Source organism: Xiphophorus maculatus, chromosome 6, assembly GCF_002775205.1.
Source record: "Xiphophorus maculatus strain JP 163 A chromosome 6, X_maculatus-5.0-male, whole genome shotgun sequence".
NCBI classification, from domain to species: domain Eukaryota; kingdom Metazoa; phylum Chordata; class Actinopteri; order Cyprinodontiformes; family Poeciliidae; genus Xiphophorus; species Xiphophorus maculatus.
The window spans coordinates 10,079,971-10,096,750 of NC_036448.1; the positions used below are offsets into that span (position 1 = coordinate 10,079,971).

At 40.8% G+C, this 16,780-nt stretch overlaps 1 protein-coding gene across 1 annotated transcript; it reads right to left on the bottom strand.

Moving 5' to 3' along the window:
- Nucleotides 1–348: 348 nt before the first annotated feature.
- Nucleotides 349–11,850, bottom strand: LOC102232694 (myosin-7). Its single transcript, XM_023335996.1, has 39 exons — nt 11,790–11,850; nt 11,537–11,598; nt 11,117–11,327; nt 9,996–10,139; nt 9,732–9,888; nt 9,615–9,642; nt 9,401–9,506; nt 9,060–9,152; nt 8,735–8,798; nt 8,550–8,648; nt 8,364–8,467; nt 8,091–8,229; nt 7,892–8,010; nt 7,599–7,748; nt 7,348–7,518; nt 6,961–7,270; nt 6,785–6,864; nt 6,486–6,691; nt 6,294–6,417; nt 6,056–6,192; nt 5,696–5,951; nt 5,372–5,614; nt 5,117–5,293; nt 4,869–5,014; nt 4,681–4,771; nt 4,201–4,590; nt 3,980–4,106; nt 3,777–3,895; nt 3,483–3,679; nt 3,216–3,399; nt 2,485–2,650; nt 2,290–2,414; nt 1,899–2,207; nt 1,606–1,809; nt 1,220–1,516; nt 1,013–1,117; nt 823–918; nt 610–744; nt 349–475 (listed from the first exon to the last, which is right to left on the bottom strand). The coding sequence occupies exons 3-39, from the start codon at nt 11,315–11,317 to the stop codon at nt 455–457; spliced, it is 5,820 nt and encodes a 1,939-aa protein (XP_023191764.1). The 5' UTR covers nt 11,318–11,327; nt 11,537–11,598; nt 11,790–11,850; the 3' UTR covers nt 349–454.
- Between the last annotated feature and the right edge of the window lie 4,930 nt (nt 11,851–16,780).

A 16,780-nucleotide genomic window follows, 5' to 3' on the forward strand; every position in this document is an offset into this window, starting at 1 on the left:
TATCAAATAAAATTGAGCTGATGTTGATCTTTGACTGGGTTGGTATTTATTATATATATTATTTTTGCTGAATCTAATAAATAAAAACTGAATCAGGGGAATTTCAAGACTATGGACAACAAATGCTATTTCTATTCTATTCTAACTCATAATTGTGTAAGAGAAAAACAAATGATCCTATTCTATGTTAAGTAGCTTCACATTGGGAGCTTTGTTTGAAATCCCACATATCAATTTCAGCATGTCTTATATCTAATTAAAAAATTAAAATTTGAAAAGTGCTTTCTAATTTCCCTTCAACACATTGTTCAGGATAAGATTCAAAAAGACAAAACAAAGACAAGAATGTGCACTTCTTAATGTGGTTTTATTAAGACTACAGCTTGTGAATAGTGACAGTGAAGGGGATCTACAGTACACAGCAGGCAGAAAGACGTCAGCAGACTCCAACGCTTCACTCCTCATCAAACCCTTTCTGTTGCAGTCCCAAAATTTGGAGATGGAGAAAAAGAGAGACAGCCATGTAGTATTCAGCGTAGTGTGGCATCAGCACACTCTAAGTGTGCATAGCACATGGAAGTTTTTAGATAAAATTTGCATGCTTCCTACCTTGGGGCCAGAGTCACGGCTCTTGACCCGCATCTTGTTGACTTGAGACTCGGCGATGTCAGCTCTCTCTTCAGCCTCGTCCAGCTCATGCTGCATCTTTCGGAACTTGGAAAGATGAACATTAGCCTGTTCCTCCTGGTTGAAAATAAAACAGGAAACAGAAATATTCATTGAAGAATTCATATAAATACTTTGACACATCTTCACACTTACAGCCTCCTCAGCAGATCTTTTGTAGGCTTTGACTTTCAGCTGCAGTTTGTCCACCAAGTCTTGCAGTCGGGCGATATTTTTTCGATCTTCCTCGGTCTATAGATGATGAGAGACAATGTTAATATATCAAACTGCTGCTAAATGACCCTTGAATAGCATTGTTGGATACTGGATATTGCATTCAGCACACCTGATAGGTCAGCTCCTTGATGCGGCGCTCATATTTACGGACTCCTTTCACAGCTTCACTGCTTTTCTTCTGCTCCATTTCTACTTCGTTTTCTAGTTCCCGCACCTTAATAACATTTTGTGCATACCTTACATTTTCCAGTTTTTTGTTTGTTTGCAAATATACTATATATTTTCAGTACATATGTGCAAAAACGGATGTGCTCACCCTGGCCTCGAGCTTCTGGACCTGCTTCTTGCCTCCCTTCATGGCGATCTGTTCAGCTTCATCCAGACGGTGCTGCAAATCTTTGATGGTCTGCTCCATGTTCTTCTTCATGCGCTCCAGGTGAGCGCTGGTGTCCTGCTCTTTCTTCAGCTCCTCTGCCATCATGGCAGCATCAGTGATGGCCTTCTTGGCCTTCTCTTCAGCATTTCTGCATTCCTGCAGCGCGTCCTCTACTTCAGATTGAAGCTGGACTGTATCACCCTCCAGCTTCTTCTTCTGGTTTATCAGGCTGGTGTTCTGCATGGTTTCAAAATGAGATATTTGAGTTTGTGAAGCTGTTATTTTTTCATACATTGAGTGTTGTTACCTTTGAGATGTAGTCTCACCTGTGAGTGGAGTAGCTGCACCCGCTCGCTAACATCCAGCAGCTCTTGCTCAGCAAGTTTGCGGCTTCGTTCAGTTTGCTCTAAAGCGCCCCTCAGTTCCTCCAGTTCTGCCTGAAGCAGGTTGTTGCGTCTTTCAACAATGGCAAGGTTTTCCTTCATGTCATCATTGCCTCGCAGAGCATCATCAAGTTGGAGTTGAGCATCCTTAAATGAATGTCAAACAATTTTTTTATCAGGTTTGATGTTTTTAAACTAAGGCAATACCACAATTGCGTTTCCTATTACTTACTGACCTTAAGATGTGCATGAACAGACTTGAGTTGTTTCTGGGCCTCGGCCGCCTGCCTGTTGGCTTGGCTAAGCTGGATCTCCATCTCGTTGAGGTCTCCCTCCATCTTCTTTTTCAGACGAAGGGCTTCATTCCTGCTGCGGCACTCGGCCTCAAGAGAACTCTGCAGGGTGTCGATTGTCCTCTGCAGGTTCCTCTTGCACTGCTCCATTTCCTCATCTTTCTCAGCCAGTTTACGCTCCATTTCACTCTTAATCTGGTTAAACTCGAGCTGAACTCTCAGTATCTTGCCTTCCTCGTGTTCTAGGGAACCCTTTGACACAGATCCGGACTCTGGTTTGAAATCTGACTTTTATTTTAAGCTATGTATTAACCTAAGTTGGTTATAATCTTACCTCTGCTTCCTCTAGGGCAGACTGAATCTCCCCTTTTTCCTGCTCCAGCTGCTTTCGAGCTTTCTCCAACTCATGAACTGTTTTCCCACCTTCACCAAGTTGCTCAGTGAGGTCAGAAATTTCCTCTGTTAATGAAAGTGCATCCAGTCAGTTTTGCCTCGCCTATTTTACATTTCTCATTCAGTGATTTATTACCTTGAAGGTTCTTGTTCTCCCTCTTCATGGTCTCCAGATGTTCAAGAGACTCTTCATAAGAGTTTTTAAGTTTGAAGAGTTCAGTGCTCAATGATCTGGCTTCTTTCTGAGAACTTTCCAGCTCACACTGAGACTCTTCATACTTCTGCTTCCACTCTGACAAGACCTGGACATTGAAATTCAAATCAGGATGTATCGACACATTACATTTTCCACTATTATTCTTTTTCTTTGATAATAGCAATATTAGGTGAAAATATGTTTTTTTTATCCAGATGTTATTTACAGTTTCATTATATAGCAGTTAAATATATCCAAATTAAACAATAATGCAGAAACAATGATGTATCGTATTGCTTGTTATGCATTTAACCAAAACATGTTGCTCATACCGTACCCTCCCCATTCCTCATAACGGAGCCTACCACGAATGCACAAGCTAGTTAGCATTGCTACCAAAGATGGCCGATAAAAGGTTTTCCTATTATGTTAAGTTGTTTCTCTGCCATTAGCACATTTAGCAGTGAGTACACGAATGTGATTGGCAGCTAAGAGTCATGACTTGTTCTAGTTTTGTAAGCAATCTGGTTTTCTTACATATTGGTAAATAAATAATCACACACTAAATTATGCCATCTGCTTGTTAGTTTTCTCATACATGTGGTTATTATTTTAATGTGATGGTGGACCAGACTTCTTTGTGTGTTTTTTAAAGAAAATGTCCAACATACTTTGTCAAAGTTCCTTTGTTTCTTGTCCAGAGCAGCAGCAACAGCATTAGACCTCTCCACATCCACCATGAGATCTTCAATCTCATTCTGCAGCCTGTGTTTGGTCTTCTCCAGAGAGGAGCACTTGGCATTCACTGCTTCAACAGCCTCCTCAGCCTCCTGCAGACGCTGAGCCAGCTTCTTCCTGGATTATTGAAGAATCCATGATTGGGATTGGCTGCTTTCAAACTTTTTACAGTCACTGAAATTCAAATGTGCTGTACTCACTTGGCTTCCTCCAGTTCCTCAGTTCTCTGGATGGCATCAGTTTCGTACTTGGTTCTCCACTGAGCCACCTCAGTGTTGGCTTTGGACATGCTGCGCTGCAGTTCAGCCTTGGCCTCCTGCTCCTCCTCGTACTGCTCCCTGAGGAGGTCACAGTCATGGCGAGCAGACTGTACCGCATGGGCTAATGCATTCTTGGCCTGAGGTCAAGATAAATTATATATGGCTTAAGCTTTTTTTTTGTAAAATAAATAAAAAAAATCATTCATACTGTATTATCCAGAAATGATTTCACACCTTTATCTCTTCTTCCAGTTGTCGTTTTAGGTCTTCAAGCTGTTGATTGTAGGAATTTTTTCCTCTGGTGAGCTGAGAAATAAGTGATTCTTTCTCCTCCATTTGTCTTGAAAGCTCATCTGTAGATGAGCATTCAAAATTTTCATATGTACACGCCTCTTTATAGAAAACTATTAATTTTCTAAGTGGAAAATAAGACTAACCATTCTCAGCTTGAAGTTTGGCTTTCTGGGTGGTGAAGTCATTGAGAGATCTTTGGTATTCATCACATTTTGTTCTGTATTCATTTGTTTGATCCTCTAAAGTTCTGCAAGTTTTCTCCAGGATAGTCTGAAAAGAAATGGTGCACATATCAGAGACCTTGCATAGTACTTTTTTGCTGAGGTTGTTGTTGTCTAGAAAGCTATCAGAACACCACACATACCTTAGACTTGACAATCTGCTCCATACTGGACACAACATCATCCAGCTCCAGTCTAAGCTCGCTCTTCTCCTTCTCCAGCTTCTGCTTGACTCTCTGCAAGTTGTCGATCTGTTCTCCCAGGTCAGCAACAGTGTCGGATTGTTTTTTCCTGAGAGTGGCAGTGGTGGCTTCATGGTGCAGCGTGGCCTCTTCGAGGTCTCTGCGGAGTTTCTGGAACTCAGCCTCCCTCTTCTTGTTCATCTCAATCTGGGCGGCTGTGGCTCCTCCAGCCTCTTCCAGTCTCTCACTGATCTCCTCTAACTCTCTAGCCAAGTCTGCTCTCTGCTTCTCCACCTTGGCTCGAGCAGCTCGTTCTGCCTCAAGCTCTTCCTCTAGTTCCTCCACACGGGCCTACCATTGGAGTGGTGTAAATTTGTTGCATCAGTACTTTGTGAACTTGTGTAGAACTTTAATAATGATCATGTAATGGCAAGGTTTTACCTGCAGCTCTTTTAACTTCTTCTGAAGTTGGCTGATTATAGCCAGGTCATCTTCCAGTTTGCTGTTCAGCTGACTGATTTCAAAGTCTTTCCTGCAGGATTTTTTCTTGTTAGTTTTAGGCTACAAAAACAGTGACCAATGGTGTTTTGTGAATAAACTCATTACATAATATTATAGTAGGTGTATACTTTTTCAGGCGCTCCTCCAGCTGTTGCTTATCATTTTCGAGATCCATTATGGACTCCTGGCTCAACTTTAAGTCTCCCTCCAGCTTCCTCTTTGCCCTCTCAAGATCCATCCTAATCTTCTTTTCTTGCTCAAGAGATCCTTCAAGCTAAAAACAAAGTAATAACTGTTGTAACTGCTTAGCATTTTACAATGCAGTTTAGAATAGTGTCAAGTTACTGTATTTCGATTCTATTCAATGTCATCTTACATCGTCCACTTGCTGTTCCAGCTTCGTCTTGGCCTTGGTCAGGGTGTTGACTTTGTCTTCCTCACTCTGCAGGTCATCCAGGGTTTGTTGATGAGCTTCCTGTAAAGCTTTTTTCTCCTTTGTGAGCTTGGCGATGATTTCGTCCAAAGCAGCCATCTCCTCTGTCAGGTTCTTGACCTAGAGGCCAAAAGGTTTTCAGTGTGTACCAATGGTATTTGACATGTGTTTTGGTGTAATGGTTGGTCATTGTGGTACCTTGTTCTCTGTAGCGTGTTTCTCTTTCTCCACCTTTGCCAGAGTTAGCTCTAAGTCATCAATGTCCTTCTTTAACTCAGAGCATTCATCCTCTAGCTTTCTCTTCTTAGCTGTCAGCTCAGCATTAATCTCCTCCTCATCCTCCAGTCTTTCTGTCAACTCCTTGATTTTTGATTCCAGTTGGATTTTGTTTTTGATCAGTCCCTCACATCGCTCCTCTGCATCGCAGAGATTATCTTGTTCCTGCCGAACATGAGTTATTAGTGGGGGAGGGGAGACTCAGCAACATCTTCAGAGAAAATTCAGAAATATTGTTATTCTTACAGTTTGGACTTGGAGCTGCAGGTCATTCTTCTCTTGGAGAAGGGAGACCATTTTTTCTTCCAGCTCTTTTCTGCGAGCTTCAGATTTTGCATAAGCCTCTTTCAGTTTCAGGAATTCTTCCTTCATGTTGGCCATCTCCTTTTCTGCTTCAGCAGATTTCAGGAGAGGTTTGATCTTGAAGAACAACTTCATCCAGGGCCAATTCTTGACCCCCATGAAGGCACGGATGTTCCACTGGATTACCAATAGGGCATCTCTATTTAAAAATATATATATATTTCAAAACACTTTTATTGAAAATATGACCAGAAGCAGTTAACTGTAACATGTAAAGAACATTGTAAGTTGTATGAAACAAACCTGCGCTCCACCATCTTCTGATACTCTACGCGAGACAAAAGACCACGAGACCTGGCTTGAATTGCAGTAATGATTTTGGAAAGACGCTCATCTCTCATCTCCTCGAGTAGACCCAGCAGTCCAGCCTTGAAGAACACCTAAATACGGCATTTAATTTTAAAAAGTTACCTATTATTGCCTGTCCGTGTCGTAATTCATATCTTTTGTTCCCTTTTGTCTTAGAAAACCCAGGCGGTACCTTAGTGTGCCCAAACTTGTACTGGTTATGGTCAATATCAAGAGATCCAAGAAGTTTTTCGGCTCCCTTCCTGCTGTCAATGAACTGTCCCTCAGGGATGGCAGCAGGATTCAAGATACGATATCTAGGAAATCATATATTTGTTAGCAGGACATTGTAGAGAACAACTCCTGGGATGTACTGACGTAATACCTCTGCTTAAAGTCTCCATAGAGGATCCTGTTAGGGAAGCCTTTCCTACAGATCCTGATGCCTTCCAGGACACCGTTACAGCGCAGCTGGTGCATCACCAGAGGATTCTCCATGGCCCCAGGAGTCTTGGTCTCATTGGGGATGATGCAGCGTACAAAGTGAGGGTGGGTAGACCTCAGGTTGGTCATCAACTTATTCAAGTTCTCCTATAATATGGATATGCAAAAATATATAGAATTTGGATTTTTAAGCCATACATTTACAGGAAATTAAGTATACCGGAAGTGTGTATACTTTACCCTATGGAGAGCGGACACAGTCTGAAACGATGATCCTTTCTTTTTCTTTTCTTTTTTACCCTCACTGGCTTCAGACATTACTTTAATGTGAAATGTGCAGAGTTAGTATTTTACGTTAATGCAAGTATGCTACGCTTATCCATTTTCTACAAAGCAAAATACTAGTGGTGGAATACCTGAATCAGCTCCTGCATAATTTGCAAAGAGAATACCAAGCAGCTTGAGTGTAGACTTCTGGTACAGCCCAACAACAGTCTCATTCAGAGGATCCTTGTTCTTCACCAGCCAGTTGTTGATATTATAGTCAACAGTTCCAGCATAGTGAACCAGGGCAAAATGGGCCTCTGGTTTGCCTTTGACAATCCTGGGTTTCTGGAAGTTGTTTGATTTTCCCAGATGATTGTCATAAAGCTTAGCTTTAAATGTAGCATCAGAGGCTTTGGGAAACATGCACTCCTCTTCGAGGATGGACATGATACCCATGGGCTGAAAGGGTAATAAAAGTGGTTTGAAACACAAATGACCTTTTACTTTCTCCATATTTTTGATATTCTGATTCTCACCTTTTCAATCAGGTCAATACAGGCCTGCAGATCCATACCAAAGTCAATGAAAGTCCATTCAATTCCTTCTTTCTTGTACTCTTCCTGCTCCAGCACAAACATGTGGTGGTTGAAAAACTGTTGCAGTTTTTCATTGGTGAAGTTGATGCACAGCTGCTCGAAGGTGTTGAACTAAAAAAGAAAACATATCTTTGTTGTTTCATTTAGATTACTTGTAGATCTGGTCATTATTTGCAAATAAGATAATTTACATCAAAGATCTCAAACCCAGCAATGTCCAGCACTCCAATGAAGTACTGGCGAGGCTGCTTTGTCTCCAGTGACTGGTTGATTCTCATGACCATCCAGAGGAACATCTTCTCATAAACAGCTTTGGACAAAGCTCCAACCGCATAGTACACCTGCGATATGGACAGTCAGCCACATTTTAAAAAGAAAGCTTCAAGTTTAGTTTAGAGCATATTTGCCTTGGAGGATATAAAATGGAGATATTATATACAAACCCACAGATTAAACCAATTTAAGACTGTCTCTCTTCTTTTACCTGGGCAACATTTTGTCCCTTGGTGACCCACTCATTCCCCACTTTGACTCTTGGGTGACAGAGACCTTTGATGAGGTCAGCAGAGTTCAGGCCCATCAGATACGCTGATTTGTCAGCATCTAAGAGAAACACACAAACAGCAATGCTGAATACACATCAAGTTTCTGCATGTTTACAAATGTCAGAGTTCTTTTCTCACCCTCGGTGCCATCGGCCTCTGCTTGCTCCTCGCGAGGCCTCTGCTTAAACTTCATGTTGCCATAATGCATGATGGCACCAATGAGCTTGTACACAGAGTTTTTTTCTTCTTGAGTGAAGCCCAACACATCGAAGGCATTCTGAAGAAGAAAACAGTCACATCTCAATAAACCACATTATCATTCATCTAAATATTTTGCAACAAATTTAACATTTCCATTTAATTATGTTTCTTTTTCATAAACTAATGTCTAGCAAAGATGGAGAAACTTACGTCAGTTGCCATCAGTTCCTCTGCGTCATCTATGGAGGCCACTTGAGTTTCCCCCTGAGAGATGAATGCGTAATCGTATGGATTGTTTGTGATCAGCAGCATCTCTGAGGATGAGATAGATCAATATAACATCAGGCAAAAACATTACAACATAATTAACTGCTTTTTCTACTGTACTGTGCTAACCCAGGATTTCGGGTTTCTTGTTGGAAAGAATCTGGTAGAAAATGTGATAATCTCGCTCGGCCCTGAGTTGGAAGGTCACACGGGATTTCTCCAGCAGGTCTTCAGACAACCAGAGAGATTTCACAACCATGAAAAAAAAAGAGACCGGCAAAATTTGTGGTTGTAAAAACCAAAAGGATACTTACATGTCTCGATATCAGCAGAAGCTAATTTTCCTCTGGTGTCGAAGTGAATTCGGATGAATTTACCCTGAACGGACAAAATAAAAAAAAATATCAATTTGCAAAAAATGCTCCTGTCGGTTAGCTTCTTTTCCTCCCCCCTTCTGTTGCTACAGATTTTTTTCCCTCTTGTTCAACAAGAGGAAAAAAATTGTCTATTACCTAACTTAAGATAAATCAGGGCTTCAGAAATACGAAACAGTCACTGTGTTGAAACCAAACCTTTTACATGATTGGGACACTAAATAAATAACACAAAAATAATCAAGAATGCAAAGTGGGCACTAACAAATCTGGAGGAGTTGTCATTCCTGATGGTCTTAGCATTGCCAAAGGCCTCCAGAGCAGGGTTAGCCTGAATGATTTGATCCTCCAGGGTGCCCTGTCAAACAAACACATTGCAATTACTGAAAGATCCAACATGGACCTCTAACTACTTCCAATTGAATCAAGTGATGTTAAACTCAAAAAGATTCATTACATTTTAAAGTTTGCTTACATACTTCAGGGAGAAATGAAGGGTAGCTTTAGTTTATCCCTTTGCTCATATTACTTTTGCTTTGCCAGAAAAATGACTCAATTTTTATTATTTTCCAGCTGCATTGAGCTCGGAAAAAGCTCGTCACATACCTTGTCTTTTGCATTGGGGTCTTTCTTAATACCTCCAGCTGCAATACTTGCAAAGTACTGGATGACTCTTTTGGTGTTCACAGTCTTTCCCGCACCAGATTCTCCTCTGTAGGAGCAGAGTTACACAGCAAAACAAATCCATTCCTGAATGCAGAATAAGATATTGATTTTAGATCATATTCTGCTACATTTAAGATGAAATGTATTTACATACGTGATCAGAATTGACTGGTTTTCACGGTCTGTCAAAAGGTTTTCGAAGAACATTTTTATCAGTGAGGACAACAAACCCCATTGAGAATGCTTTATGTAGGACATTGATTGCCTTTACCTGCCAGCATGTACTGGTAGGCATTATCAGAGATGGAGAAGATGTGAGGAGGAGCTTCACTCCTCTTCTTTCCCCTGTAGGCAGCAACCACCTCTTGGTTGTAGACTGGCAGCCACTTGTAGGGGTTGACAGTCACACAGAACAGCCCAGAGTAGGTCTGAGAGATCATAGAAAATCACACTATTTCACCATCTTTTGGGTGGATAGAATTAAAACTTCCTGAGCCTTGCACTAATGAAAGTTTATTGTTTGTTGCTTACTCACATAGATCATCCACGCTGCGTATCGCTCTTTGAGGTTAAACAGCACAGCTGGCTCATGGAGAAAGGTCAGCATGGCCATGTCCTCGATCTTGTCAAACTTGGGAGGGTTCTGTTGCAGAATGTCTGCCTCTTTGACAGTAACAGTCTGGAGCAAGGAAAGTTTAATACATTGGTCTTTTTATTTGTTTTCATACACCGGCTGGAAAATGAATTCATGTCCCTCAATTTGGTTTGTCTCCTTAATTGAGATCTTAGGGGATAAAGCAACACAGAACAGAGCATATTATAGTGATCCTTTGCATATTATGGAAAAGGATAGTGATGTATTGTTTTTTAAAAAAGAAAATCATTAAATAAATCTGAAAAATGTTGCATGCATTTTTATTGGCCCCCACAAATTAACTTATTTTGCAGCAATTAAGCTGAAAGTCTTTAGCTCGAGCTCTGTCTAATTGTCGACGTGTTTGTGTCTAATTGTCGACGTGTTTGTGTCTAATTGTCGACGTGTTTGTGTCTAATTGTCGACGTGTTTGTGTCTAATTGTCGACGTGTTTGTGTCTAATTGTCGACGTGTTTGTGTCTAATTGTCGAAGTGTTTGTGTCTAATTGTCGAAGTGTTTGCGAACATTGATTTTCAAGTCTTACACATAGAAACACGTAGAGTTTCTGTGACACATAAAATCACAATAAAAACACACATTTTAAAACCAAAAAATTTTAAAAACATAACAGGGTATTAATGCAGGCCACCATTCATGTAAACGATCTTTTACAGCCTCATTTTATTTTTGTAGAGCAAAAAGAGAGTGAATGCCTGATGGCACCAGAGCGACACTAATTTCAATCTCATTCTCTATACTGAGCATGTACTGCTCACATTTACTTAAGGACATGACATGTCATATCACTCACAGATTTGAACGCAGATAAACACTCTCACACACACACACCAAGGAGTAAACCTAATGCCTTCTCAACAGCCCCAACTTCACTTCATTCTGTTTTGGTAAAATATCTCAGAAAACTCACTGACAGCTGGTTTTATTTACCAGCTGAATCATTGATGTTAAAGAGCGTATTATTTATAAAGTTTATGTATGCCTGACACACTAAAGCACTCACCTTCCCATTCTGCGTCTCTACGGTGACCTTATCTCCCTCCCGGCTGACGACGGTTGCCTTCACAAACTCCTCCACCGAATCCGGGACGAAGCATTCCTTCTTGATGTCGAACAGGCGCGTGGAGGCCTCCATTCGCTCCTTCTCCGACTTCCTCAGGTACGGGGCCGCCGTCCCATACGCAGACATCTCTGCATCCCCCATGGCTGCAGTACTGTGGACACAAACGAAAGATTGAGAAGTACTTGTTTAGTGACATGTCTTCCACTTGCGTTTGTAATCTATTCACAATTACATCTTTGTACAAGGGGTTTATTGACAATTTAGCATAGTAATGGGAAATGGGAATGGGAATAGTCACATATTAGATTTTTTTTTTAAATGATGTAATTACCATGATGAACGTGAGAAAGTATAATTTACCTGTGGGTTCAGCTCAGATGAAAGATGAGATCAAGTCTTTAGGCTGAAAATCACTGAAACACCTGCAGGAAATGGAAACATTTAAACATCTAGGCATGACTTCCTAAATGTATGAAATTATTTGAAATGATTTGACTTTCATCAACCTCTTGTTCTATCATTATATATGTAATTGGTTAAAATGCATGTTTTTCACTTTGATGAAATATCAAATGAAAACCAACAGAAAGCCGCAGCAGTGGTTCATACTTACAGAGGGCAGGTGAAGATGAAGCATCTGCTGGGCCTGCAGGGGAGACGGGGATCAAATATATAACCCCAGATAACCCACCTTACAAGGCCAAGGGCACCACCCTGACCCGATAACACCACACACACTCGCACACACTCATCGTTATCATCAGGTGCACAACTCAACACGTACCACAGTGTCCCCACACACATACATGGACACCCTGTGGTAATCATCATCATTTCTATCACTTTGTGACAGAGCTCGGCTTGGCTCTGCAAGCGCCTGGCTGCCCTCTCCTCCCGTTCGGTTCTACCTTCTGTGTCCAAATAATTGGATTTTTCAGGGAAAAGAGCCAGGAACTTTCTGCTGCATAGCTCGCCCGTGACTCACCGCAGCATGCCATCGCTATCTGGGATTCGGACGCACTTTTCCCTGTCACCTCTAGTCCGAAATACTCTTTTCAAGTGGGGACCGCTCACTAACAGAAACCAGGTTCCATGGCAGCGGGAGACATGAAGGGTTTAAACCTAGGTACAGAAAATTTTCAGAATATCACTTTATTACACTCAAATTTATTTCGTAGATTATTTTGACTATGTGGTTGATGGGCAACTGTCTGGAAAAGTTAGATCTGAAGCCTTTGGCAGTTTGTAACAAGCATTTCTTGAAACCAGGACATCGTCTGGTCTCATCTGACCAGGTGGTGGTCAGATGCTTGTTGTGCAAAAATGCTTTTTGTAGTGGCAAACTGAATCTGCACAATATCCTCCTCTTTGTGAAATTTGGTGATGGTGGCAGCATGTTGTGGGGACGCTTTCCTTCTGCAGGAGTGGAAGAGTTCATCAGAGCTGTTGAGAAAATGGATGGAGCTACATAAGCACAGAGAAATCCTATCAGAGGCTGCAAAAGCACTTGAGATTCATTGCATTGAGGTTCAAATTCCAATAGAAAAACTACGACACATAAAGAGATACATTGTCAGACGAGGCATCAATCAATCATTTTCTTTTATTTTACAGCTCTGCATTAATTTGTGAAGATCTATCACATGCAGTTCTAATAAATAATATTAAAATTGTGGCTTTTATGTCACAAAATGTGAAAAAAGTTTAATTGATTACCGTCAGAAGGGCCTTTTTTTTGTTCATCTTTAATCCTCCTTACCTCACCTGATAATTGATGGGCCTCCCAGTTTCCTAACACGTTTGAGTGTATCTTCAACTAGTTGTCATGCACAGTTTATAATTGAAGATCAATAGTTAAGGCGAAATGACGAGGAGGGCCAACACAAATGCTTAAAGTAACCTTACCTCAAACATGACTGCAGAGAGCAATATTCAGGTAAGCTCTGAAATACGTAAGATTCGTGTTGCATTTTAGAGGTGTTGCATGAGTCTTTGTGTGGCCACAATACTGTTTCTATGAAACCCACAGTTCTCCGCGGTGAAAGCTGTCAAGTGGAGGAAGAAGCGCTTAAAGGATTAGATTGTCTACATTTCTAGCGTGTGTGAAGATCCTGCCAGGAGGAAGACAGGACACTTCAGAAACCTCTTAAACAGGCTTCTGGAGGTCAAATGATGTCTAAGCATATCCCTGAAATACCCGGTGGGTGAAGAAATAAACCCTTCTTAGAAGGGTTTTCCTCAAGGTTTCACCTTAAAACAAGCCTACTTTGAGTAAAATTGCTTCTACTCACTGTTAATAAACACCACAGGAAGGAGGCTGGTTCTGTGTCCCATAGTGAATGTGTTTTGTTGAGAAATATATGAATCAACTCTAGAAGTAAAGAAACTACATTTTCTGACTGAAGCTGTTAGAGGGTGTGGTTATTACAGTGAAACATTTCCTGCACTGACATGCGACAAGGAAAAAGCCATCACTGAGTTCAACAAAGAAAGAGACAGATTACAGTTTTGAAATGCACTCGGCTGTCTGATGAGACTACACTAACTGATCTGCAACAAGAGAAGTGTGGCATAGTTAATGTAGACCTAATTTAGCCTAAAGTACTGGAGCTCATTTGTTTACCCACTAGATTGCTGTCGTCTGCACTGTGGCCCCAGGAGATGAATTTACATGATGTCGCTTACTGTCACTTTGTGCTAATTGGCTTTCCAATTACTCCTTGATTTACAGGGTTGGCTGTTCGTGTAAGTTAATACGTCTCTCACTGTAACATGTTCATCATTGCCAGGTTGTAAGCCTGTGGTGGTAGATCATACAGTATGTAGCAGGCAATCCATCAGCAACCACTTTAGTGGCAGAATTATAATTACCTACTGAATTTCCCCTAGTGGATCACTAAAGTACAACTAAGACAGATGGACACACCTGGGAGAATAAGGTCAGGGTGATGAAAGTTTAAATTTGTCTGCATCCAGATTCTTCTTGCTAAAACAGGAAAAGTGTAGTAAGCACTTGCTTCAGACACACTTGCAGATAAATGTTTGGCCTCTGGATGGTGACAACTTCAGGGATTTGTTTCGTCTCAAACCACTGGCAAGCGATTTGATTTATTGCTTTATTCTCCCAAACACGGAACCCCAAGTAGACAAAAATCTGTACCTGAATCCAGTAGATTAAAGTTATATCTGTCAGGTTGATAAAAGGATCTGAAAAATCGGATGATATTCAAAGGATTTATCATCAACTGCCTTTCAAAGCATTGGTTTATGGTTTGACTGAACCCTGCTGGACCCTGAACTCGGAAAAAATATTTTCTAAAATTTCCATTTGGTACAACTTTAATTTTTGAGGTGAAGGGTTTAATAATGGTGTAGGACCTACAGTAATGTTGTCTCTTACACTCCATGATTCTCCATGTTTGTTAGGCTCATGTTTAAAATGATGCCAAAATAAATTTGATAGGCATCAATCCAAAGGTTCTAAAATATTGCAAGAGAGTCAGTTTGAGGGAGAACATTTTTTTAAAAATTACATTTCATTGGGCGGCACAGTGGCGCAGTTGGTAGCACTGTTGACTTGCAGCAAGAAGGTTCTGGATTCGATTCCCGGCCCAGGGTCTTTCTGCATGGAGTTTGCATGTTCTCCCTGTGCATGCGTGGGTTCTCTCTGGGTACTCCAGCTTCCTCACACAGTCCAAAAACATGACTGTTAGATTAATTGGTCTCTCTAAATTCTCCCTAGGTGTGTGTGTGCATGGTTGTGTGTCCTGTCTGTCTCTGTGTTGCCCTGCGACAGACTGGCGACCTGTCCAGGGTGAATCCGCCTCTCACCCGGAACGTTAGCTGGAGATAGACACCAGCGCCTCCCGACCCCACTAAGGACAAGGGTGTTAGAAAATGGATGGATTTCATTTAAAATGGTACATAAACTTCTTGATAACCAATGCAAACACCTTTATGGACAGCACAATAAACAAAACCTTCTTGTAATTGTTCATTTTGATGAGTTTCAGGTTGTTGAAGTTGGAAGGCCAGCTTGCCATAACTTTACTCTTTGGGTTCCCCCTGCATATTCTCCATTAGTTGTAACTCAATGTTCATACTACAGTTCTTCTAATGAGAAGAAACACGTTTATAAAAGTGAAATGCTACTTTAACCCTAAATCTTCCAAGGATATGTTGCTTGCACTGTGTAGACGTGCCATGTGTTTATTTTTGTTATTTGCTGGTATGGTCAGGGAAAACGTGTCGACTTTATGCTCTATTATTCTTTAGGAATTCAGCAGGTGGTCACTTGATTATGAATATTAATAGAGGTTTTGTTTGGGATCTTGAGTGACCTGACTGCCCTCTGCTGCAGACCGCACTGGCTGTGTTGTTGCTATGTGCTGGCCACGCTATCAGAGGCATTTTCCATCCGACAGCAGCTGAGGAGATAAAAGTTCATTTTTACCACAACTGATTGGAGCCAGATGCCATCATGGAGGACGGCAAGACTCATTTGTGTTTAGCAGCACAGCTGTTCACTCCATATGCTCAATGTTGGATAGAAATGTTTGTTTCAGTTATTTCTGCCTCGGAAAAGTACTCACTCCCCCTAAACCACGTGTGTCAAATTCGAGGCCCGGGGGCCAAATCTGGCCCGCCGTAGCTTTTTATGTGGCCTTCTAGACTCCAAATTATATCAATAAGTCCCCCAAGTTTTTCACAAATGCACAAAATGAACATATCCCTGTATTATTTTACTGCAGATTTTTCTCAAAAGTGGCCAAAAACATTGGGTTTAAGTGACTGCCACCTCAGCCTTGCTTGATGTCAAGTTATAGTCTGTGATTTATATGGCGAGTAATAAAAAGTCACATTTAATGTCATACATTAGTGCAAATATTGTAAAGATTTCTTACAAATGTGTCTAAATTAGCTTCACAAAATCTGTGATTTTGATTGCAAAAAAACAAGAACAATCACAAAATTCTGGACTGATCAGCATGAAAACAGGATCATTATTATTTAATTTTAAGAAACACTTATTGAATGCTGAAACAAACAGCTACTTATTGATATTTCAACAGTTCAATGATTTTATACATTCTGGCACAATCGGCCCTTTAAGAACATTGAGATTTTTGATATGACAAAAAATGAAAATGAGTTTGACACCACCGCCCCCAAACTCCTTATCATGTTTTGCATATTGGTGCGTCACGACATCAGGCCTGTGTTTTGGGGGATTTTATGTGCTTGATGAACACAAAGTAGAACTTTCCACAGCTGAAAATGTGGAAGGAAAACTAGACATGTTTTGTTTGTTTTTGCATTTTAGAATAAAAATCTGAACGGTTTGGTGTAAGTATATTTCCAGCTCTTTTGAGCCCATTACCTTGTAGAACCACCTTTCACTTTAATTGCAGCTGCAAGTCTTTAGAAATTTGCCTCTACCACAGGCTAAGTACAGTTAGCATAAAATGTAGCATAAAATAAATGTGTGCCACATTTTTCAGATTTTTATTCGTGAAAATTCTGAGAAGTATGTATTATTTTTGACACATTAAGTTTGTAGTTGTGAAATGACAAAAGGTTAATGTACACTGGACTGACCTTTTT

Excerpts from the sequence above, each read along its gene's own strand:
- LOC102232694 (XM_023335996.1), bottom strand. The coding sequence starts at position 11,317 with ATGGGGGATGCAGAGATGTCTGCGTATGGGACGGCGGCCCCGTACCTG. Across the intron at positions 5,615-5,695 it reads TGCAGCTCCAAGTCCAAACT|GAACAAGATAATCTCTGCGA; the intron begins GTAAGAATAACA and ends CATGTTCGGCAG. Across the intron at positions 1,517-1,605 it reads TGCAGCTACTCCACTCACAG|AACACCAGCCTGATAAACCA; the intron begins GTGAGACTACAT and ends GAAACCATGCAG.